This window comes from Marmota monax, unplaced genomic scaffold (genome assembly GCF_021218885.2).
Source record: "Marmota monax isolate L192 unplaced genomic scaffold, Marmota_monax_Labrador192_F-V1.1 WCK01_AAM20220418_F8-fsc00055, whole genome shotgun sequence".
Taxonomy (NCBI): Eukaryota; Metazoa; Chordata; class Mammalia; order Rodentia; family Sciuridae; genus Marmota; species Marmota monax.
The window spans coordinates 664,779-686,041 of NW_026695205.1; the positions used below are offsets into that span (position 1 = coordinate 664,779).

General features: G+C 37.6%; 2 protein-coding genes across 4 annotated transcripts in view; one reads left to right on the top strand and one right to left on the bottom strand.

Annotated features, from left to right (window-relative positions):
- Positions 1–18,869, bottom strand: part of Tor1aip1 (torsin 1A interacting protein 1) — a 32,100-nt gene extending 13,231 nt beyond the window's left edge. Inside the window, exons 1-7 of one of the 3 annotated variants that reach the window (XM_046430083.2) lie at positions 17,978–18,869; positions 16,214–16,291; positions 13,025–13,087; positions 11,782–11,826; positions 6,856–6,900; positions 5,467–5,553; positions 583–639 (exon numbers count right to left, since the gene is read on the bottom strand). In XM_046430083.2, the coding sequence (XP_046286039.1) occupies positions 583–639; positions 5,467–5,553; positions 6,856–6,900; positions 11,782–11,826; positions 13,025–13,087; positions 16,214–16,291; positions 17,978–18,452 (850 nt within the window). In that variant the 5' untranslated portion in view covers positions 18,453–18,869. The remainder of the gene's footprint in view (positions 1–582; positions 640–5,466; positions 5,554–6,855; positions 6,901–11,781; positions 11,827–13,024; positions 13,088–16,213; positions 16,292–17,977) is intronic. The other 2 variants (XM_046430081.2, XM_046430082.2) reach the window with 2 other exon arrangements.
- Positions 18,011–21,263, top strand: part of LOC124083434 (torsin-1A-interacting protein 2-like) — a 32,783-nt gene continuing 29,530 nt past the window's right edge. Inside the window, exon 1 of the mRNA XM_046430086.2 lies at positions 18,011–18,137. The gene's annotated coding sequence lies outside the window, so the exon portion shown is untranslated. The remainder of the gene's footprint in view (positions 18,138–21,263) is intronic.

The window sequence follows — 21,263 nt, forward strand, 5'->3', positions numbered from 1 at the left end:
CAAAATTTTTTGACATATTTCCTCAACATCAGATCATAAAAATTATCAGAATTGTAAGACTCAAACTATTGTAATAAAGTAAATGTAATTGATACATTTATATTTAACAAATCCCAGAAAGCAATAGGGTTTCCGCCCCCACCTTGTTGTTTCTTTTTAAAATTCAAATTCAGATTTGAGTTTAGAGAAGAGTTAACTCAAAAGTGAAATCAAACTGGGTGCAGTGCTGCACACCTGCAATCTCAGCAACTTCAGAGACTGAGACAGGAGGACTAAGTTCATGGCCAGCCTCAACAATTTGGCAAAACCTGGTTTCAAAAAATAAATAAAAAAGGCCTAGATAGCTCAGTGGTAAAGTACCCCTGGGTTCAATCCTCAATACCAAAAATGGTGGGGGGGGAGAAAAGAAGGAAAGAAAAGTGAAATCAAAAAGTAGAGAGATACTGGGTGAACTTTTTTAGCTTTTATCACATCTCTTTTTAATTTACATTAATTTGCAAAAGAAGATCTTCAAAAATAAGAATAACACTAATAGCATCTGACCACGCCCAAAGGTAGACCTCCAAACATTGCTTTACTTACTTTGTGATAATCTCCAAATTGATTCTGGATGTTGACCAGATGATCTGGTGGTTAGATCTAAAACATTAAAAAAAAAAAAAAAAAGAACACTGTAAATTGTATTTAACTTTTTAAGTGCACATTTTACAAGAAAATAATGAATATTTAATCAAAAGATCAAAAATAGACAAACCACAGAGAATTTAACATTCAGGTACACAACTTATTTTAAAAAGTTTGTGTTTTCCCTATACACCACTTAAAAAAACTGTAAGATATAGAAAATGAAATTTCTGCATTAGAGAAAATTGGTTTTTCCCACATTTTTTAAATTGGTGTCTTATTATTGTACATAATAATGGGACTTATTGTTATCTATGTATACATTCATATAATATAACAATAAATTTGGCCAACGTCACTCCCCAGCACTTCCCTCTACCTCCCGGCTCCCACTCCTTGGTCCCTTTCCTCTACTGATCTCCCTTTGATTTTCATGAGATCCACCCCCATCTTTTCTTTTTTCTCTCTAGCTTCTGCATGAGAGAAAACATAGGACTCTTCACCTTCTGAGTCCGACTTATTTTGCTTAACATAATGGCTATTTTCCTGCAAATGACATAATTTCATTTTTCTTTATGGATGAATAAAACTCCATTATGTATATACTGTAAGGGTAAAAGAAATTGAAGTTAAAGCGTAAAAGTTAAAGGGTAAAAAACCGGGTGTTGTAAAGTTTCTAAGCTGCAAGGTCTGAGTTAAAATGTAAAGGATTAGGTATTTAGGTTTCTATGCTACCTGCAAAACCTGAAATTTCTGTAGCTGTTGAGACAATGCTTGGAACTGCCCAGTAAATATTTCCCCTGACTATTGGTTGTTTAATAAGGGCTCTGTGTGGTCGCACGTAGGCATTGCAGGGCCTGGACCAATCAGTTTAAATGTAACCCCCTCCTTAGGAATGACCTATCACTCCAGCCTGACCTGTTCCCGCCAATGAATGAACCAATCATGTTTAGGAGTTGTTATTCAATTTTCCCGCGCCTAATGATGATTTGTTCTGATGTATACAAAGCCCTCCGCCCTCCCCAAAAAGTGTACTTAAGCAGTGCTCAGCCCCTGCTCGGGGCTCTGGGCTGCTTTCCCTTCTTCAGTGGGCATGGAGCCCCAGCATGCTGGTTCAATAAATCCCCCTTCTGCCAATTGCATGAGTGGTCACTTGGTGGTCTCTTTCTCCAACATTTCCAGGGATCCTTACAATACCACATTTTCTCTATCCATTCATCTGTTGATAAGACACCTAGGCTGGTTCCATAGTTTGGCTACTGTGAATTGTGCTACTATAAACATGATATGCACTTATCACTGTAGTATGATGACTTCAGTTCTTCAAGGATAAATACCAAGGAGTTAAGCTGGGTCATAAGGTGGGTCTGTGCCTAGTCATTTGAGAAACCTCCATACTGATTTCCATAGTGGTTGTACTAATTTACAATCCCACCAATGGTGTAAAATGTGTTAATTTTTCTCCACATACTCTTGGCATTTATTATTTGTATTCTTGATGACTGCCCTTCTGACTAGTGTGAGATGAAATCTCAGTGTAGTTTTGATTTGCATTTCTCTAATTGCTCATGATGCTGAACATTTTTTCGTATGCTTGTTGGCCATTTGTATTTTTTCTTTTGAGAACTGGCTGTTTCATTAGTTTGCCCATTTATTAATTGGGTTATTTGATTTTTTGGTGTAAAGTTTTAAAAATTTCTTTAAATATCCTAGCTATTAATTCTCTTTTTTTAAGAGAGAGAAAGAGAGCGATTGAGAGAGGGAGGATTTTAATATTTTTATTTTTTTTTAGCTTTCGGTGGACACATCTTTGTTTGTATGTGGTGCTGAGGATCAAACCCTGGCCGCAAGCATGCCAGGTGAGCACGCTACCACTTGAGCCACATCCCCAGCCCTATTAATTCTCTATCAGAAGAGTAGCTGGCAAAGATTTTGGAGAAAATTTTCTTGCAACATTTTAAAATTTGTTTAATAATGGTCAGATTGGTATTTTGGAAACAAGCATTTGACACATCTGGCTAATTTTTGACAGTACACAACTTTTTCTTTCTTTCTTTCTTTTTTTAGTATACTACTCTTACTAAAAAAATTTTGAGCCTTGATCCTTGAAACATTTTTTCTTTAATTATTTTTTATTTATATATGACAGTGGAATACATTACAATTCTTATTACACATATAGAGCACAATTTTTCATATCTCTGGTTATATACAAAGTATATTCACACCAATTTGTGTCTTCATACATGTATTTTTTTAAATACCTTTATTGATTTATTTTTATGTGGTGCTGAGGATGGAACCCAGCACCTCACATGTGCTAGGGAAGCACTTTATCGCTGAGCTCCAGCCCTAGCCCGCATACATGTACTTTGGATAATAATATCCATCACATTTTTTCTAACATTAAAACATGCATCACTGAAGTAATACACTAGTTAATATGTAATTTTTTTTTTCCAGTGCTGAGGATTGAACCCAGGGTCTTGCACAAGCTAGGCAAGTGTTCTACCACTGAGCTATATTATATCCCTGGTCCATGAGTTGTGTATATTATAAAATTAGACATTTTAAAAGAATGAAATTAAAAAATGTGAAATTTTAGTATTTTCTTCTTGTATTCCAGTGGATCTTCTTATAACTCTTTGGTGATGACTGGCTTAGAAGATGACCTTGGGAGACCAGTATTCTTTTTTTTTTTGGTACCGGGTATTGAACCCAAAGGCACTTAACCACTGAGCCACATCCCCAGCCCTTTTTTATATTTTATTTAGAGACAGGGTCTCACTGTTGGTTAGGGCCTTGCTAAGTTGCTGAAGCTAGCTTTGAACTTGAGATCCTCCTGCTTTAGCCTCCTGAGCCACGGGATTACAGGCGCGTACCAATGCACCTGGCTCAGTATCTTAATATGCCTCAATGCTTTGCTCTTTACATGGAATTTTCTTCTGCATGTAGGTATGCACAAGAACTTATTAGATTTCTAAAGGGGTCACAGACATCGGTTATATAGTTCCAAAGTTATATGCTTGTAGGCAGTGAACTACTGGCTATACAAATGGCTTAATTTCAAATTTTTAGAGCTCAATGTATACATATATAAAAACTAATAATAGTGCTTATTGTAAATGTTCACAATGTACCAGATACTAAGTGTTCTGAATATGTGAATTAATTTAATCTTCACAACAACACAGATGTTGAGGGCCACAGCCAAGTCGGGATGGCATGGCATTTTTGCCAGAACGGGAGTGGTTGAGAGGTGATGCCAGCAAGCCATTGAGATGATGATGGTTATGTTAAGCTGTGTATTCAATTGTATATTAGACCCCTGCCTGGGGAGTTCATGCTTTGGTTGGGGAAGTGCTGGAGGAGGTTGGTTAGAGCTTGGTGCTGATAACACCAAGGTCGCGGGTTCGATCCCATACGGGCCACCAAATGCCGCAGACTGGCTGGGCACAAATCAGGAGCCACTCAAGCAGGAACAAACTTTATTTCCGAACTCCCTTGGCCTTCTCCTGGGACACACCACACACCAACCGGAAATCCCTCCTCCAGCACTTCCCTAACCAACACGAACTCCCCAGGAATCCCTGGAACTCCAAAGTAGCAGGCCTAGGCGGACAGCAGGGGTCTAATATACAATTGAATACACAGCTTAACATAACCATCATCATCTCAATGGCTTGCTGGCATCACCTCTCAACCACTCCGATCTGGCAAAAATGCCATGCGTCATCCCAACTGGGCTGTGGCCCTACACACGGGTTAGAAAACTGAGAAACATAGAAATTAAGCAATTAAGTGAGGGTATGTACACCAAGTAAGTGAAGAATTGGAGGGATTCTGGCTCCAGAGGCCATGTTCTTAGCCACTTAGAAATGTTACATAGCTTCTTTTAGGATTTCTCTATCAATTAAGAATGAAGGAAAGAAAATGAGGAAGAGTGGGAAATATACAGAATACCAGATGCCCATAAACCAGATTATGGGTTTTAAAATTTTTTGCAGTGCTGGGAACTGAATGCAGGGCCTTATGCATTCTAGGCCAATCTTATAGGCTTATTTTTTATTTATTTTTTTTATATATACACAATGGAGTTTTATTCAGTCACGTAAACCAACAAATTTATGTCATTTTCAGGAAATCATAGAACTGTGGAGCACCATGTTAAACAAATGAGTCAAACTCAGAAAATTAAAAGTGGTAAGTGGAAACTAGGGAGAAAAAAAACAGAAGAAAGTGATCTCATGAAAATAGGAAGGGAGAGCATTAGTGTAAAGGGATGAGGTTTTAAAGGAATGATGAAGTAACTCATAGGAATTACAGAAATTCTCATGAGTTAGGTAAGGGGAAAGACAATTACTTTTCTGTGGGACTAAAATATAAAAGTACTCATTACATCCTCTTAATACTCAAATTAGTTTTATTCTCTATTTAATCAGCAACTGTCATTACATCACTAACTTGGTATGAATTTGAATAATCCAGAGAAAAGTGGTTATCTATGAATATTAAAACTTCCTTAAAAACTAAGTAACACTCCTGATAGTGTGGGATGTTCCAATGTCCATGTGACTAATTTCTTTGTAAAATTCAAATACAACAGGTAATTCTTTTTTGAGTACAAAAATATCTTATTTTCCTTAAATAACTATACAGGCTAAAAGTGATTTACTTAGCTAGTTACTATATGTATATGGAATGAGTAATTTTAATAAGTATTAAGGGTTTTTAATAAAAAAATTCAGAAATTTTTTTAAAAAGCAAATGTTAAAATACATTTATGTTTTAACTAAAAAAATAATTCCTGAGAAGACTCATATGTATATAAAGCAAGGTTACCTCTAGATTCAACAGAATCCCCGGATTTGACCTTAACAGCAGTGATGTCACTGTAAGAGCTGTCTTGATCATCATCTTCGGTTTCTCCTAAAGAGAATAACGTATTGGTATAGTATTTATTCTAAAGCTTATAAGGTCTGCATTAAAAAAACAAACAATGCAACATTAAAATGAAGGCTTTTAAATTTCAGATATGGAATTTTCATTTATTATGCTTACTATTTTGAATCACAAATTTCCAAGTGAGTTCCACTTGTTTGATGTTCTTTAAGATACATAAGTATTTCCTAAACAAACAAACATTCAGCTTACTAGCTAAAAGAGTATACTCTGAGGCTTTAATGTAGAGTAAAAAATTAACAGCTAGGCTTGATGGTGCACACTTGTAGTTACACCAATGGGAAAAGCTGAGGAAGAAGGATTGTAAGTTCAAGTCCAGCCTGGACAACTTAGTGAGATTCTACCTCAAAAGAAAAATTTTTTAAAAAAGGGGGCTGGGGATGTAGCTCAGTGGTAGTGGCACCTCTGGCATCAATCCTCAGTACCACAAACACCCACACACAAAAATCAAAAACAACAGATGAGTATTAAATAATGGAAAAAATTTATTTTAGGGAGGGAAAACTACATACATATAGTTAACATGTAATTAAATTCAAACACAATTACTGTACAGATGTGTATTTATTTATAAGTGTGTGTTTAGGGGGTAATGTACACACACCTACACACAAACCTTTCAGTATACAGGTGACTAATTTCAGATTATGTGGCTTAAAAATGAACAAAACTTTATATATGTACTTTTAAAACACTGACTAGTTATGAGAATTTGGAAAAGTGATTATTTTAATACCATAATCAAAGGCTAACACATGCCAGAAATGGAAAATATTATTTCTGTTTAAAATTAACTCAAAAGACAAAAAGATGCTTAAAATATACATAAGGGGCTGGAGGTATAGCTCAGTGGCAGAGCACCTAGGTTTTATCCTTAGCACTGCAATTAAAAAAAACAAATGACAGGGGAGGCTGAGGCAGGAGGATCAAGAGTTCAAAGCCAGCAACAGCAAGGTACTAAGCAACTCAGTGAGACCCTGTCTCTAAATAAAATACAAAATAGGGCTGGGCATATGGCTCAGTGGTTGAGTGCCCTGAGTTCAATCCCCAGTACCTCAAAAAACAAACAAACAAAAATATTTAGGGTTCTCATCATTCATTCTATCCCATTATATTCTGGTTTAACAGTTTAGATATGTATTAATTTTTTTTTTCCAGAAGAAAAAGACACTATTTTCTGTTCTTACCTCTTACATATTTATTAAAATTGCTTCTAATGTGAAGAAAAAGTCTTAAGATTATTTTGCATGATATTTAAAAAGAGAATACCTTCTTCTTCGGAAAAATTGACCTTCTGTAAGACATTGGCCGCTTCTAGAAAAGAAAAGCATGTATATAAAACTTCAAAAGCTATTGCTTAGGAATTATTATTGAGCATACAGTTTTTTTTTTTCTTGGTACTGAGGACTGAACTCAGGGGCACTCGGCTAAATCCCCAGCATTTTTTTGTATTTTAGTGCCTCGCTTTTGCTGAGGCTGGCTGTAAACTTGTGCTCCTCCTGTCTCAACTTCCTGAACTGCTGGGATTACTGGAATGTGCACATTCCGGTAATAAATATTTTTTAAATAAATATTTTTTTCTGTTAAATCACAAAGAATCTACCATTTCCATCTAGCTATTTTAGAAACGAGTCTGATACAGATTAGAATCAGAAATAAAGTATTTATTTTCTCCTCAGTTATAGGTCTATTTGTCAACTAAAATATAACTTTGGTGTACAGGAAACATTAAGTTCTACATTGACAAATATTTTAGTCTCTATAGGTTTATGCATTCTCATTCTCCTATTTGCTAGATTTCCTAAGTCCCTTGAGAAGTCTCCCTTTCCACCACTCCAGCTGAACTGACAAGCCAAGTCTTTAGTGCACTGGTGTATCCAAAAAGGAAGAAACAAAGGTTAAAAACCCTTTCTCTCGTTCCAGCAAGGCCATGTATATCCCTGTTTCTTAGAGAAAAAGGGAATTCAAATAAAAACAGATGAACAAAACTTACGATACTTTAAAGACAGTATTTTTACATAGGCTATTCTGAATTTTTTTTAAATAAAGGGAAATCTACCCAAATGGAGGCATTAATATGATTAGCCTAAAATACTGAAAAGACACAAATAGAGAAGTAGCAGTGTGATTCAAACTTCAACAAAGGTAGAGAATATTTCTTTTCAGTGTTTTTCTTTACTGGCTTTAACCTGTTTTCTTTCTTTCTTTTTTTTTAAAGAGTGTAAAAGTTGTCACTATCAAACCTAAACAAGATGGAGCCAGGAGGCCATTAAGGAAGGTCCTTCATGCATGTATGCTTAAGATAAGAACTATATTATAATCAGTCTCTTACACCACAAAAATTCCAGTGTAGTCACTTCCATAAAGACATCTCTCTAGCAACAGCCAGAGTTACCAACGAGTAATCACCAACTCCTGCAACAGTTCTCGTAGCCAAGGCTTATTTCAAAGCAGCTCACATGGACTTCTCACGTCTTTAAAATTTTCCTCATGCCCCAGCCCCCTTTAGTTATACTCATGGTCCGCCATACAGTGCACATCCTGGACTACAATTCCTTGTGATTTTCAAATAAACTCTGTTTTGGAGAGTTGTTCTCTCTTGCCCATTTTAGGTTGATGAGGGAAAATAGGAGTGTGGAAAGCAACTGCTAACGCATTATATGGTGAATTTGGAAAAAAAATTTCACATCAATTTAATTGTTTTTCTTTGTCATTAGATCATGTACTCTTTAGCAGAAAACTTTCTTGGCTCTTTATGGTCCAAGTATTCAGGTAAGTACCTGACACACGGAAGGTGGTTAAAAAGAAATATTTATTCAATAAGTGAATAGATTTTATGATAACAAAATTTAACATTTTTTCCCTTTTGTGGTACTAAGGATGGAACCCAGAGTCTTGCACATGCTGGATGAGTGCTTTACCACTGGCCTACATCTCAAGCCCCAAATAAAACATTTAAGTTAAGACTTTTGCCAATATATCTCTGATAATGATAAATAACACTAATTAGCAACTTAAGAAAAATAACCTGAAATTGGTTCTCAATAATTTGATTTCATGCAAGTTTTAAAACATTCAATCTATTTCCATATTTTTAAAGTGATCTACAAACAATGTACAGATAAATATATCTGATAATGAGTCAATAGTATCTATGACTTTCTACATTTTAATTTCATTTCCCTATTTTGTTATTCAGCTTCCTTTAATTTCAAGTTGGTTGCTACATGCAGAGGTTAAAGCATTAAAAACGTGTTGTTTTCTAAAAGGTGTGAAGGAGGCACATGCCTGAAATCCAGCAACTCAAGGCCAGCCTCAGCAATTTAGTGAGACCTTTAAGAATTCATACTCGGGGTCTCAAAATTTTTTTTTGAATTTTTTAATATTTATTTTTTAGTTATCGGCAGACACAACATCTTTGTTTGTATGTGGTGCTGAGGATCGAACCCGGGCCACATGCATGCCAGGCGAGCGAGCTACCGCTTGAGCCACATCCCCAGCCCCCAGTGTCTCAAAAAAAAAAAAAAAAAAAAAAAAAAAGACAGACAGAAAAAGGACTGAGGATGGCTCAGGGGTAAAGCACCCCTGTATATAAATAAAGAAGTTAAAAATTATAATAATAAAAGGCAGTAGTTGAGTGGTAAAGCTGGGTTAAATCCTCAGTACAAAAAAATTAAAAATTTGAAAGTAGGTATTATTCTTTCTTATGTTCATATAGAAGCTGTGAGAAGCTAAAATTCTATTTGAAGCAAAAATATAATGTCTTTAATAAAAAATTAAGAGAAATTATAAAGGTTGTGGATTTAACAAATAGACAAATGGTAGTAAACCACACTGTGAATAGGTGTGACCTTCTTATCATCATCAACGGATTAGGAAAAGCTACTTTCAGAAGTCCTAGGTTTTGGTTTAAGAACAGATCACTTATAATCATCTCTTGTGGAGACCATCCACTAAATGTACCACTTTCTTTTGCTTAGCCAGACTCTTTAAAGGAATACAAATTCCAGGTATATCTCAGTTTGTCAGACTCATAAAAGTACCCAGACTCATAAAAGTACCCAAGGATGAAAGCCCAGGTTCCCAAAGCATCTACATTTCTAACATTTCTTTCTTTCTTTCTTAATTGGTATTGGGGATTTAACCCAGGGCTGCTTTACCACTGAGTTAAAAATCCCAGTCTTTTTTTTTTTTGAGAAAGGGCCTCACTATGTTGCAGAGGCTGGCCTCAAACTTGGAATCCTCCTGCTTTAGCATCCCAAGAGTCACTGTGATTAGAGACATGTCCCACCACATCTTCCGATTCCTAGAGACTTATGAGATGTGCTTGGTGTGGAGAAAGCCAGGTACTCAAGAAAACATAAACTTTATTTACTCTATGTTCTCAAAAAAACATAAACTTTATTTACTCTATGTTTTATCTGGGGACAAAGATACGAAAATATAATAAATGTAAGAGCAATTCTTTTTCAAAGGAAGACTAGATAGAACACAGGAGTCATTGTCTTCTTTGTTCCTGCGCAATCAGTACAACCTAGTAAAGAGTGTTGTAATAAAGATATATTCAGGAAAATAGAAAGTCCTGAATTTACTCTTAGAATAAATAAAATGGCAACTTGGGTGATTTAATGTCTTTGTTACCATCATCAGTATAAACCAGGAATCAGCAATTTTTTTGGGGGGGCGGGGAGTACCAGGGATGAAGCTCAAGGGCACTTAACCACTGAGCCACATCCCCAGCCCTATTTTGTATTTTATTTAGAGACAGGGTCTCACTGAGTTGCTCAGCACCTTGCTTTTGCTGAGGCTGGCTTTGAACTCACTATCCTCCTGCCTCAGCCTCATGAACTGCTGGGATTACAGGCATGTACTATGGCACCTGGACAAATTTTTTCCATAAAGAGCCACACAGTGGTTGTGGCTTAGTGGCAGAGCACTTGCCTAGCATGTGTGTGGTACTGGGTTTAATTCTCAGCACCACATTAAAATAAAGGTCTATTGACAACTAAAAAAAGAAAAAAGGGCCACACAGTAAATAGTTTAGACTTTTTGAAGCACATAAAGTCTCTGTCACATGTTTTTTGTGGACATGTAAAATTGTCTCACTACATTGCTCAGGCTGATCTTGATCTTGAACTCTTGGACTCAAGCAGTTCACCTGACTCAGCCTCACAAGTAGCTGGGATTATAGGCATGAGCCTACACACGTAACTTTGAAAGTACTTTTAAAGTTAAGTTTCTATTATAAAATGATTTCTAAGTCTAGCATGCAAAGTAAGAATGTTAGGTTATTTCAGCTCCAAGTTCTCTTCCAATTAAGAATCTATAGCTTAAAAAACTGCTTTTTAGGGTTGGGGCTGTAGCTCAATGGTAAAGTGCTTGCCTTGAACATAAAAGGCACTGGGTTCAATCCTCAGATCCACATAAAAATAAATAAAGATACTGTGTGTTTATCTACAACTATAAATATTTAAAAAACAAAGCAAAACAAAAAAATCATGCTTTTTAACATTTTGAGACAAAACTTGAGAAACTCTGGTGGGAAAAATATATAAAATACGCTGCATACTACAAGGATCATTTTCAGTACCCAAATACTATAAGTCCCTAAGTCTCTAAAGAAATCATCAGCCTGAGCTTAAGTGAAAAATGAATTTAATATAGAGGAAGTTGCAACTATAGCAACCACATATTACTTAAGAAAAATGAAAGTTCCTTCTTTTTGCCTTAAAACTAAGTCCAATTATATTCAATGTAGATTCACTTAAAGCCACAGATTCTGGAATCTCATGTCCTATATGAAGGCAAAAAAAAAAAAAAGAATTTAAGGTAGTTCAACAAACATGAGAAAGAACACTGCACTTTTAATGAAAAACATTTCAAACTTACTTCCTACATCAAGAGAAAAACTATAATACGTAAGTTGATATATTCTTTTTGTCAACAGTATGAATTTAGCAAAGGCTAATAAAAACTATTTTGATTTGCTATTTTATGCTCTCATATAAATTAAAAAAACAAAAGATTCAATTTCAGATAGAATGAAAATCAAGACTACTACAGCAGGTCAATGTCACAGGACAGTGTGCCACAAGCAGAGATAATGAACAAAGTAATATTCTCAAGCGACTAATAAAATATATGTTCTCTTGTATTCTGACAAATACAATTTATAAGAATTAGAGAAACACTAACCTACTTCACTCATTTTAGTATTTCCATTGGTTTTGTAAGTTGAATCTGCAAGACAGAACGTAAGAAAATGATTAGAGCTGTAAAGGAAATGCATCATATGGTTTTTTACCACAGGCTCAAACCTTGACAGATCTTTATCATTCTGACCCTAAAAGAATAACAAATTGTATACAAAACAAAAATCATGATTTTTTTCTTAAAGGGATAAGGAGCAATAGAAAGCTAATGAAAAGATTAACAAGTTTCCTTTTGTTCCTCGATACAGCATCCTTCACCATCAATAACACAGAAAACAAAATAGATGTGTGGAGTGATCTTACTGGTTTTCTTTCACTGTCATGAAATCCATTTAAGGGCAATACCTTTTAAGGTTTTAGTCAAAAAGAAATGTAATTGAGATGGAGAAATTTTATAGCCCATATCACAAAATCTCAGTCTTGAATTTTTTATTAGCAGTATATTGAGAAGGATAGAAAGTCCTTGACTCAATTTAAAAGCATCATGTTAGCACAAAAGAACCATAGCCACGTATAAGAAAAATTTCTTTAAAAAGATCAGGGAAAGACAGGTGTGGTGGTGCACCCCTGTAATTCCAGCAACTTGAGAGGCTGAGGCAAGAGGATTACAAGTTCCAGGCCAGCCTTGGCAACTTAGTGAGGCCCTAAGCAACTTAGTGAGACCCTGTCTCAAAATTTAAAAAAAAAAAGGGCTTGGGATGTAGGTCAGTGGTAGAGCACTTCCTTAGCATGTGCAAGGACCTGGGTTCAATCCCTAGCATGGTGAAAAATAAAATAAAAAGGACTGAGGATGTAGCTCAATGGTAAAGCACCCCTGGATTCAATTTCAAGTACTAAAAAAACAAAAACAACAAATCAAAAACCAGGAACTTTTTTATATACTAATACAGAAAGATATCTCAATACACGTGAAATAAAACTAAAAGCAAACAACAAGAAGGTGTAAAGTACTACGTATTGGGTCAAAATTTTGTGTTTGGAAAAGGAGAAAAATTATACACATGAATTTCCTTAACCCTCCCCAAAAAATCTTTGGAAAATACATAAGAAACTGACATTGGTTGGCTAATGAAACTGGGTGGTTAAAGGACAGCAGAAAATGAAAAGTCTCCCTGCATCTATCTATAGTAAATCTGAGTTCTTAACCTTATGAATATATGCAGTATTCAAAAAATAAAACTGTATTTATAAAAAATCTTAAACCAACAAACAAAATGATCTCTTACCAGATCTTGGGCTTCTTAGAGGGGGTCTACATAGGCTAATCACAGGATCTTCACTTGCCACTGCTACAGGAAGAGAAACAGTTAAAAAATATAAAAATGTGGAAAATAGTTGATTTATTATGCAATCATCCCTTTATTTAGTTAACAAATATTTATAAACCTTTTCATCATGCTAAAAAACTAAAGACAAGTTTTCTCTAAGTGACAACTCTTGTGAACTAGTAACCATAGTGAACTAGAGATGTTTCTTGCCATATAAAATTCTTTGTCTTGGAGAACTTTGCCATTTTTCTCAGTATACCACACTGTACCAAAGGAAAGGAATACTAAATAAAACTTCTAAATTGCTTAATTAAGAACCAAAATCTGTACTATAGCACCAACTAAATTATCTATTCCATTCATAATTTACCTTACTGTGGATTATTGATGATATATTTTCATCTTACAGTTGATTTAATAATCTACTCCAGCCAACTATATAACCCTGGGTATGCTCAGGAAATGCAAAGTCTACTTTTTTTTTTTTTTAGTTCTCGGCGGACACAACATCTTTGTTTGTATGTGGTGCTGAGGATCGAACCCGGGCCGCACGCATGCCAGGCAAGCGCGCTACCACTTGAGCCACATCCCCAGCCCCGCAAAGTCTACTTTTAAATAAGATGTCACTGTTAGACATAGTTCATGTCAGTCTATGGGTTTAATGACGCAGGATTTCGGGGAAGTTAGTTTCATTAAACAACATGCTAATTTTCGTCTAGAAAGCTACACATAAAGTATGCTTTCTCAGAGGGCCCCATACAGTATAATATAAAACCCAATATATATATCCTAAATTTGGATTATGCTGTTTTGTTTCAATCATTTCTATAAAAAAAGCATGGTTTTGGTTCTGTTTGAAAGCTGCAAAAATAGACAGGCATAGTGCTGCATGCTTGTAATCCTAGTGACTTGGGAGGCAGAGGCAGAAGGATGGTTCAAGACCAGCCTGGGCAACTCAGCAAGATCCTGTCTCAACATAAAATTTAAAAAGGGGTTGAGGCTGGGTTGTGGCTCAGTGGTAGAGCACTTGCCTTGCACGTGTGAGGCACTGGGTTCGATCCTTAGCACCACATACAAACAAATATTTAAGATATTGTGTCCATCTACAATTTAAAAAATATTTTTTTTAAAAAAGGGCTTGGGATGTAGCTCTGAGTTACAGCACTTGCCTAACATGCTGTGGCCCCAGGTTTAATTCTCAGTATGAAAAGAGAAAAACTGGAAAAAACACATTCTGGAACTCTGATGATCCCCCTAAATCTTTCAATTCTAAGATTCTATGAAATAGCTATTTGGTTGTTAGCATTTCACATATCAGGCATTTAGAAAACACACACTAGTACACATATATGATAATATACACTAAAAGTAAACCTTGTACATATGTTGATAAAGGGGCAAATTTTACTTACTAATTACTCCCAATATTACAAATACCTTTTGTATTTATACTTTTTTGTACCAACTTTTTTGGTTTAATTCAAACCTAAAGCTCAAAATCCATTTGTTGTTGAGCTGTTAAAAAAATCTACAGACATCAATTACTATCTTTAGTTCCCATCTATTCATTTAAGAAGCTTTTCCTGTGTGTTACTATATACACAGCCCTTGGTAACATATTTGAAGGAGACAGAGTACCAGAGAGAGGTATAAAAAAAATAAAATAGCAAATACCCTTCTTTGGGTAGAAGTCTCCTTCCCTTGTCTGCTTTGCTCATCACTACACCCTCAGCATCAAGTGTGGGAACTGGCATAAAGCAGGTGCTCAACATTTTACAAACTATCTCTTATAAACTACCATGAGAGGAGGCGGGGAAAAAGCCTTATCATTTGTATGTTCTATAGTGTACAAAGTGATTTCACATGGACTCTTTTTTCCAGTGGTCCTGTGAGTTACACAGGGCAAGTAATACAGCTATAAAAGCCTGAGGCTTCAGGTAGGTGGGTAAAGCATAAAGGTGTGTTTATCTGAAACTGAACTACAACCAGACATACTTTATTCTAAATTGAGAATAGAATAGTTCAAATTATAAAGAATAATTGTAATAGAAGTAACAGATAAATAAATCAGGATTTGGGCAATAAAAACCAGGGATGGCATGGTGGTGCACACCTATAATCCCAGAGACGCAGGAGGCTGAGGCAGAAGGATTGAAAGTTTCCTGAAAGCCTCAGCAACTTAGTAAGATTCTAAGCAACTTAGTGAACCTGTGTCTCAAAATAAAAAAGGGTGTAGCTCAGTGGTAAAACACCCCTTGGTTCAATCACTAGTATTAAAAACAACCACAACCACAACAACAACAAAACCCAGGGATGATCAGTTTCAATAGGTCTTATGAAATTTTCTTGTTATCAAGAAAAGCAAACTGAAAATAAATGAAAAAACTGAGGCATTAATAAACTAAATTGAACCTGGGTCTGAATTTTGGCTGTTAGACATCACACGATCTTAATTAAGAGAAGAATCTTAGATGCTTTGAGCTTCAGTTTTCTCATCTATAAAACGTGTATAGTTAAGTGCATAACTGTAATCACAGCTACTTGTAAGGCTGAGGAAGGAGGATGGAAAGTTTGAGGCCAGCCTGGGCAACTTAACAAGATCCTGCCTCAAAAATAAAATAAAAACGGCTGGGAGTGTAGTGTAGCTCACTGGGAGAGCATTTGCCTAACATGCTCAAGGTCCTGGGTTTAATCACCGGTACCAGCAAACAAAAGGGTATAATATCTATCCTGCAAGGTTATAAGAATTAGTATAGGGCTGGGGATGTGGCTCAAGTGGTAGCGCGCTCGCCTGGCATGCGCGGGGTGCTGGGTTTGATCCTCGGCACCACATAAAAATAAAATAAAGATGTTGTGTCCACCGAAAACTAAAAAATAAATATTAAAAAATCCCACCTCTCTCTCTCTCTTAAAAAAAAAAAAAAAAGAATTAGTATATACAGAGTGACCGGTACTTTGAGTGCATACTGAAAGATCCACCTTTTCTTTTCTCGACACATTCCTATATTGTTTAAGTCAATGAACTGACACAGAATGACCCACGAAACTAAAGGAAGTATGACTTGGGATCCTTGATGAACACTTGATAAATCTATACTTCAAAAAGTTCACAAGTAAGGAGAAAAACAAAAAATTAACTATTTTTACCTGGAGCCTCTTGTGTTCTCCTGACAGTTTTCTTTGAGACTGTCTGGCTTATAACAGTTTGGTAAGATGTTTCGTCCTCTAAAAGAACAGACATGACTAAAGTTAAAATTCTGGGTAAAGGAACCTCAGAGATCATTACAGATTATGACTATTTAACAGCAACATATAAGCAGAGAATGCAGGTATTCGTGTATATTTAGGAATGTGAAATCAAGTTCACCAAAACTTTGGAATTAAACTAGTCAGAACTCCTCTAAAGACAGAGAATAACTAATTCATCAAATATATCAACTATTCACCACTGATGTTTTCAAACCAAAATATATTACTTTAGAAAATTTAAATGATGGGCTTGAGTGCAAAAAAAAAAATGATGTGGGAGAAAGTAAATGGAAAAGTGATAAATGTTTAAATCCTTACAGATTTGCTAAAATAGAGGCAAATTCCTTAAAAAAAAAAAGTTAGCCTAGGTAAGGTACCAGGTGGGAGTCAATACAATGTAACATATATTTACATTGCTTCCCAGGTGCAAAAGCATTTTTCCAGGTACTAAAAGATACAGAAATTAACACAAGCCCTTAAGTAATCTCACTATCAGTACACATGATAGGATCCTTGTCTTCAAGAAGTTTGTCATCTTAAACACACACACTAAACTATCTGGTTATACCCAAAAGTGACTTACATATGTAACAAAGTTTCCAAAATCAACAAGATTTCAAATGTGTCAGCACTCTGTCATCAGGTCAACTTGCAGCATACTTACTATCATGCTCTAATTTAAAATTCACTCCTCTTTATATGCATCAATGGTCTACATTAACTGTCATTTCATTGTGACTCAAATCCCCTGACTTTTACCTCTTGGTTTGGTGCTTTACATGCGGCTAACATGAGATTTCATCTGTAACTCAGTGTTAGATCTGGAGGAGAGGGGACAGGGTGTTTTAAGGAATGTGATTCACCTGTGACTTACCAAAAACTATCATACAGTCACTGTCAGCATTTTGGTCCATTTGGACAAAAACTTCCTAATTAACTGACCATCTCGTTTTGTTGGGCTACTTTGTCAGCCTTGTCAGGCTACTTGAAGCTACAGTTAGGGTCCTCAACGTGGGAAGATTTTTGGTAGCGACCACACTTGAGAAAGGATCAGCTGAAGGACATCAGACATCGGGGAGCCTCAGTTCAGGATAACTGAGTCACCCCATTTCCGCATAAGTATTTGGAATAAAGTCTCAACTCACTAACTCTGCTATCCCTCGAAACCTCACAAAATTTCTCCTCGCCAGAATGGGGCTGGGAAAGACAGGAAGGTTAGAGTAGAACCACGCTCCTCAGCGGGGGACTCCGGGCCTCCAAGGGTTAAAAGAGGAAAATGGAAGTGGTTTAGGGAGAAACATCTGCAGAGGACACGGAAATGAAACCGAGCCCCGAGTAATCCGGTGTTAGACTACCGCCCACCTCGTTGTCCCCTCTAGAAAGCCTGGAGAAACAGGCGACCCCCAAACTGATGCCCAGGGATGGGCAAGGCTCCCCGTCCGCCAGGTCTTTGGCACCACCATCTTTCCGCACCAAGCTCAGTCCCTCCTCGCCTGCGGGTAGAGGCGGACCCCGCACGGGGGCGCACAGCAGCGGGGTCCGAGGGGCCCCCGTCACCCTCGCGAGGACGAGCCGCGTGGAGGCGCGCGCCACGCCGCGTGCGCCCTCCCGCCCGCCCGCTCCCTGGCTGGAGGCTGAGACTGTTACCTCAGCTCCCCTCACCTTCAGACGACTGCGAGTCCCGTAAGCCTCTCCTGGCCGTAACCGGAGACGGCGGTAGTGGAGGCTGTGGTGAATGCTGCTGCAGAAGGCGGGTAGCCCTTCGCGTCTTCATCTCCTCGGCTTCCTGGAGTCGCGGCTGTCTCCGCTGCAGAGACCGAAGGTAGTAGGCGCTTTCTCTCACTTCCTCTTTCGCAGAATCCGGCCGGAACTCTTCTGGTGAGGTTCGTTTTCCCACCGGGGACCTTTCTTTGGCCACCCGGGGCTCGAAGTCGCCGTATACTTCTGGCGGTTCCTCTGAGAACCTCACTTCCCGCCGGCCCTGGCGCGACGGAGAAGTTCCGTACGCAGGCGCGTCACTGCCGCTGCCATTTTGAGGGGCGAGCCGGTGCCTTCCCTCGCGAAGGGGGGCTCGGGGCGTGACGTACATGGCCCAGCCTTCTCCCGCCGGCTCCGCCCGCCGCCCCTCGCGCGCCATAGTTGTTGACGTAGCTTTAGTAGATCGCGAAGATGGCCTTGAGACCCCTGGATCCTCCTGCCAGTGTTGGCAGCGGCTTCTCGGGGGTGTTGGGCTGTGGTCACAATGGTCAGGGAGGCAGTTGAGAGTCGCCGGGGCCGCCACTCGCGTCGTCGCTGCTGTGCCGCAAACCCGCCTCTGGGCCCATGGTGTGTCCTGAGCGCTGTGGGAGAGGCAGTGCCCGGGCTGGGTCAGCTGCTGTGTGGGTCACTCCCGCCTCCTGGCTGGAGGCACCAAAGAGGAGGAGAAGGGGAGAAGGACGTCGTTGTCCTGGCCTTGGGGGAGGGGAAGGTGGGGTGCCTGAAGGGTGGCGGGGCAAAGTGCTCGTGCTAAATCGGGCGGCTCCTGACGACTGTTGCTCGCAGCATACGCCGGCCAGGCCCCCAGTACCGAGTCTCTGGGAGAGGACAGGCGAGGGTGGAGGAGCCCGAGTTCCAGTCCTTGCGCCAGGCTGTTGCGCAGTTTCTTTGGCACCTTTTTGATGGACTGCTGTCTTGGAGCCTTACGTTCCCAAGTGTCCCCAGCAGGAGTGATGATCAGATATTTTTGCACGTGTCGTCTTTTAATAACGAGAATTGTTTCAAGTCGCTTATGAAGGCGGCTACCCAGTTTTAAAATTTAAATCACCTGTTGAGGGTGTACAAAGTCTTATCTACAGCCATACTCATTGGACAGATTTGCATTTGCGAAATATACCAATAGTAAGCAGCCTTATTATTCCTGGTCTTTCACATAAAGGTTCTATTCTGCAGTGAGAATTGAATAGTGTGATTAAAGACTGCACTGTAATTTTAAGTTGAGATTCATTATTTTTAGATTCTGGGTATGACGATTTTCCTGCGTTGGATTTAAGGTTCTTCGCGTTTAATTTACAGAACAAGAAAGCATGATGAAAGTTATTTGTGGGCTGGGGATGTGGCTCAGAGGTAGAGCGCACGCCTAGCATGCGTGAGGCACTAAGTTCTATCCTTAGCACCGCATAAAGTAAAATAAAGACATTGTGCCCACCTGTAACTAAAAATTAAATATTAAAAAATTAAAAAAGTTATTTGTTTCAGCTCCATATATTTACAGATGTGGATAATCTGCAAATATCTAACCAAAATTAAAATGATGGAAGATAGATTAATTTGGTATAAAGTCTGAATTAGTATTGAAAGAAAGCTTAATGTTGCTATACATAAACTATGCAACTTCTTGGAGGACTTTCTATGATTGATTTAAATGGATAGGTTTAAATTGAGATTTGGAGCCGGGCTTGGTGGCACACTCCTGTAATGCCGAGGCTGAGACAGGAGGACTGCAAGTTCAAAGACAGCCTCTGCAACAGCGAGGTGCTAAGCAACTCTGTGAGACCCTGTCTCTGAATAAAATACAAAATAGGGCTGGGGTTGTGGTTTAGTGGCAGAGTGCCCCTGAGTTCAATTCCCTGGTACCAAAAAAAAGGGGGTGGGGCTGGAGATGTTTGTCGGTGAGTAAAGCTCCCCTGGGTTCAATCCCCAGTACCTAAATAAATTGAGATTTGGATACCAATTAATTACAACGATTCCAAAAATTTTGAAGACATTTGTTTACCTTATCAAGTATTTAAAATAATCACTTTATAGTGTGTTAGCGCTTCATTTGTTGCTCAAATTTGCACAAATTTATGTTTTCTAATATTCCACAAATTTGGCTAAAGAGACAAGGAATGACAGAAATTAGGTAGGTTTCAGCAGTTAAGAGTTAACTTTAATATAACCAAAAGAATATTTAATATAACCAAAGAAACTGGAGTAGTATTAACAAGACTTTTTTTTTTAAAAGTTGTTGAAAATGAAAAGGATACTCTTTGTTGTTAACCTGGAAAATTTGAGATATATTCTACCAAATGATACTTGGTAATATCTGACTTTTATTTAAGTAATGCTTTCTTAGCATGGTGGCTATTACATTTCTCATTATTGACACATAATAGTAAAAATTATTTAATAGGTATGCAGTAATTATTAAAGAATACAACTTTTGTAATATTAACATACTAAGCTCATTATGAACATATGTTAAGAGCCTCTTTAAAACATTTACTGGGACAGGTGATTATATAGGAACTTGGATATTGGCTTATGAAACTTTTTGTTTGGGGGAACATATTAAAAAGACAAGAGGTTCTACATGTATTGAACAATCAGAGATGGGAAGTTTTACAAGTTATTAAATAATTAGTATATGTTATAATTAAAACTGCTTGTAAAAGGCTTAGACTTTTAAAAAAATAAATGAGAATGTTAAGACAATGAGAAGCATGGTAACTTTAGTATTAACACACATATTTGCTTAGGATTTTCCCTCTTTTGTTTAGGTTATAAGAACACATGATCCTAGTTCTAAATAACTGCCTCCCACACCTAGCAACCTTATAAATACCAAACTTTCATTATTAATTGAGTTAAAGGAAGTCTTGTAAAACCAGATATTCTACTGTAGATGTTTTCCAAACTACAGACTACATAAGGGTGCCCCAAATGAAATTAGAAACAATAGACTTATAGCCATTGTTGTAAGAGATTTGATGGGTCACCAGTTCCAAGAGGAGACTTGAGCTCTAGATGTTAAATAAGTAACTGGGAATTTTAGAAATATGGAGGAATTCATATTCTCAGAAGAAAGAAATGTTTTAACTGTTGAGCCGGGGTTGTATTTCTGTGGCAGAGCACTTGCCTAGCACATGTGAGGCACTGGGTTCAATCCTTAGTCCCACATTAAAAATAAATAAACAAAGATATGATGTCC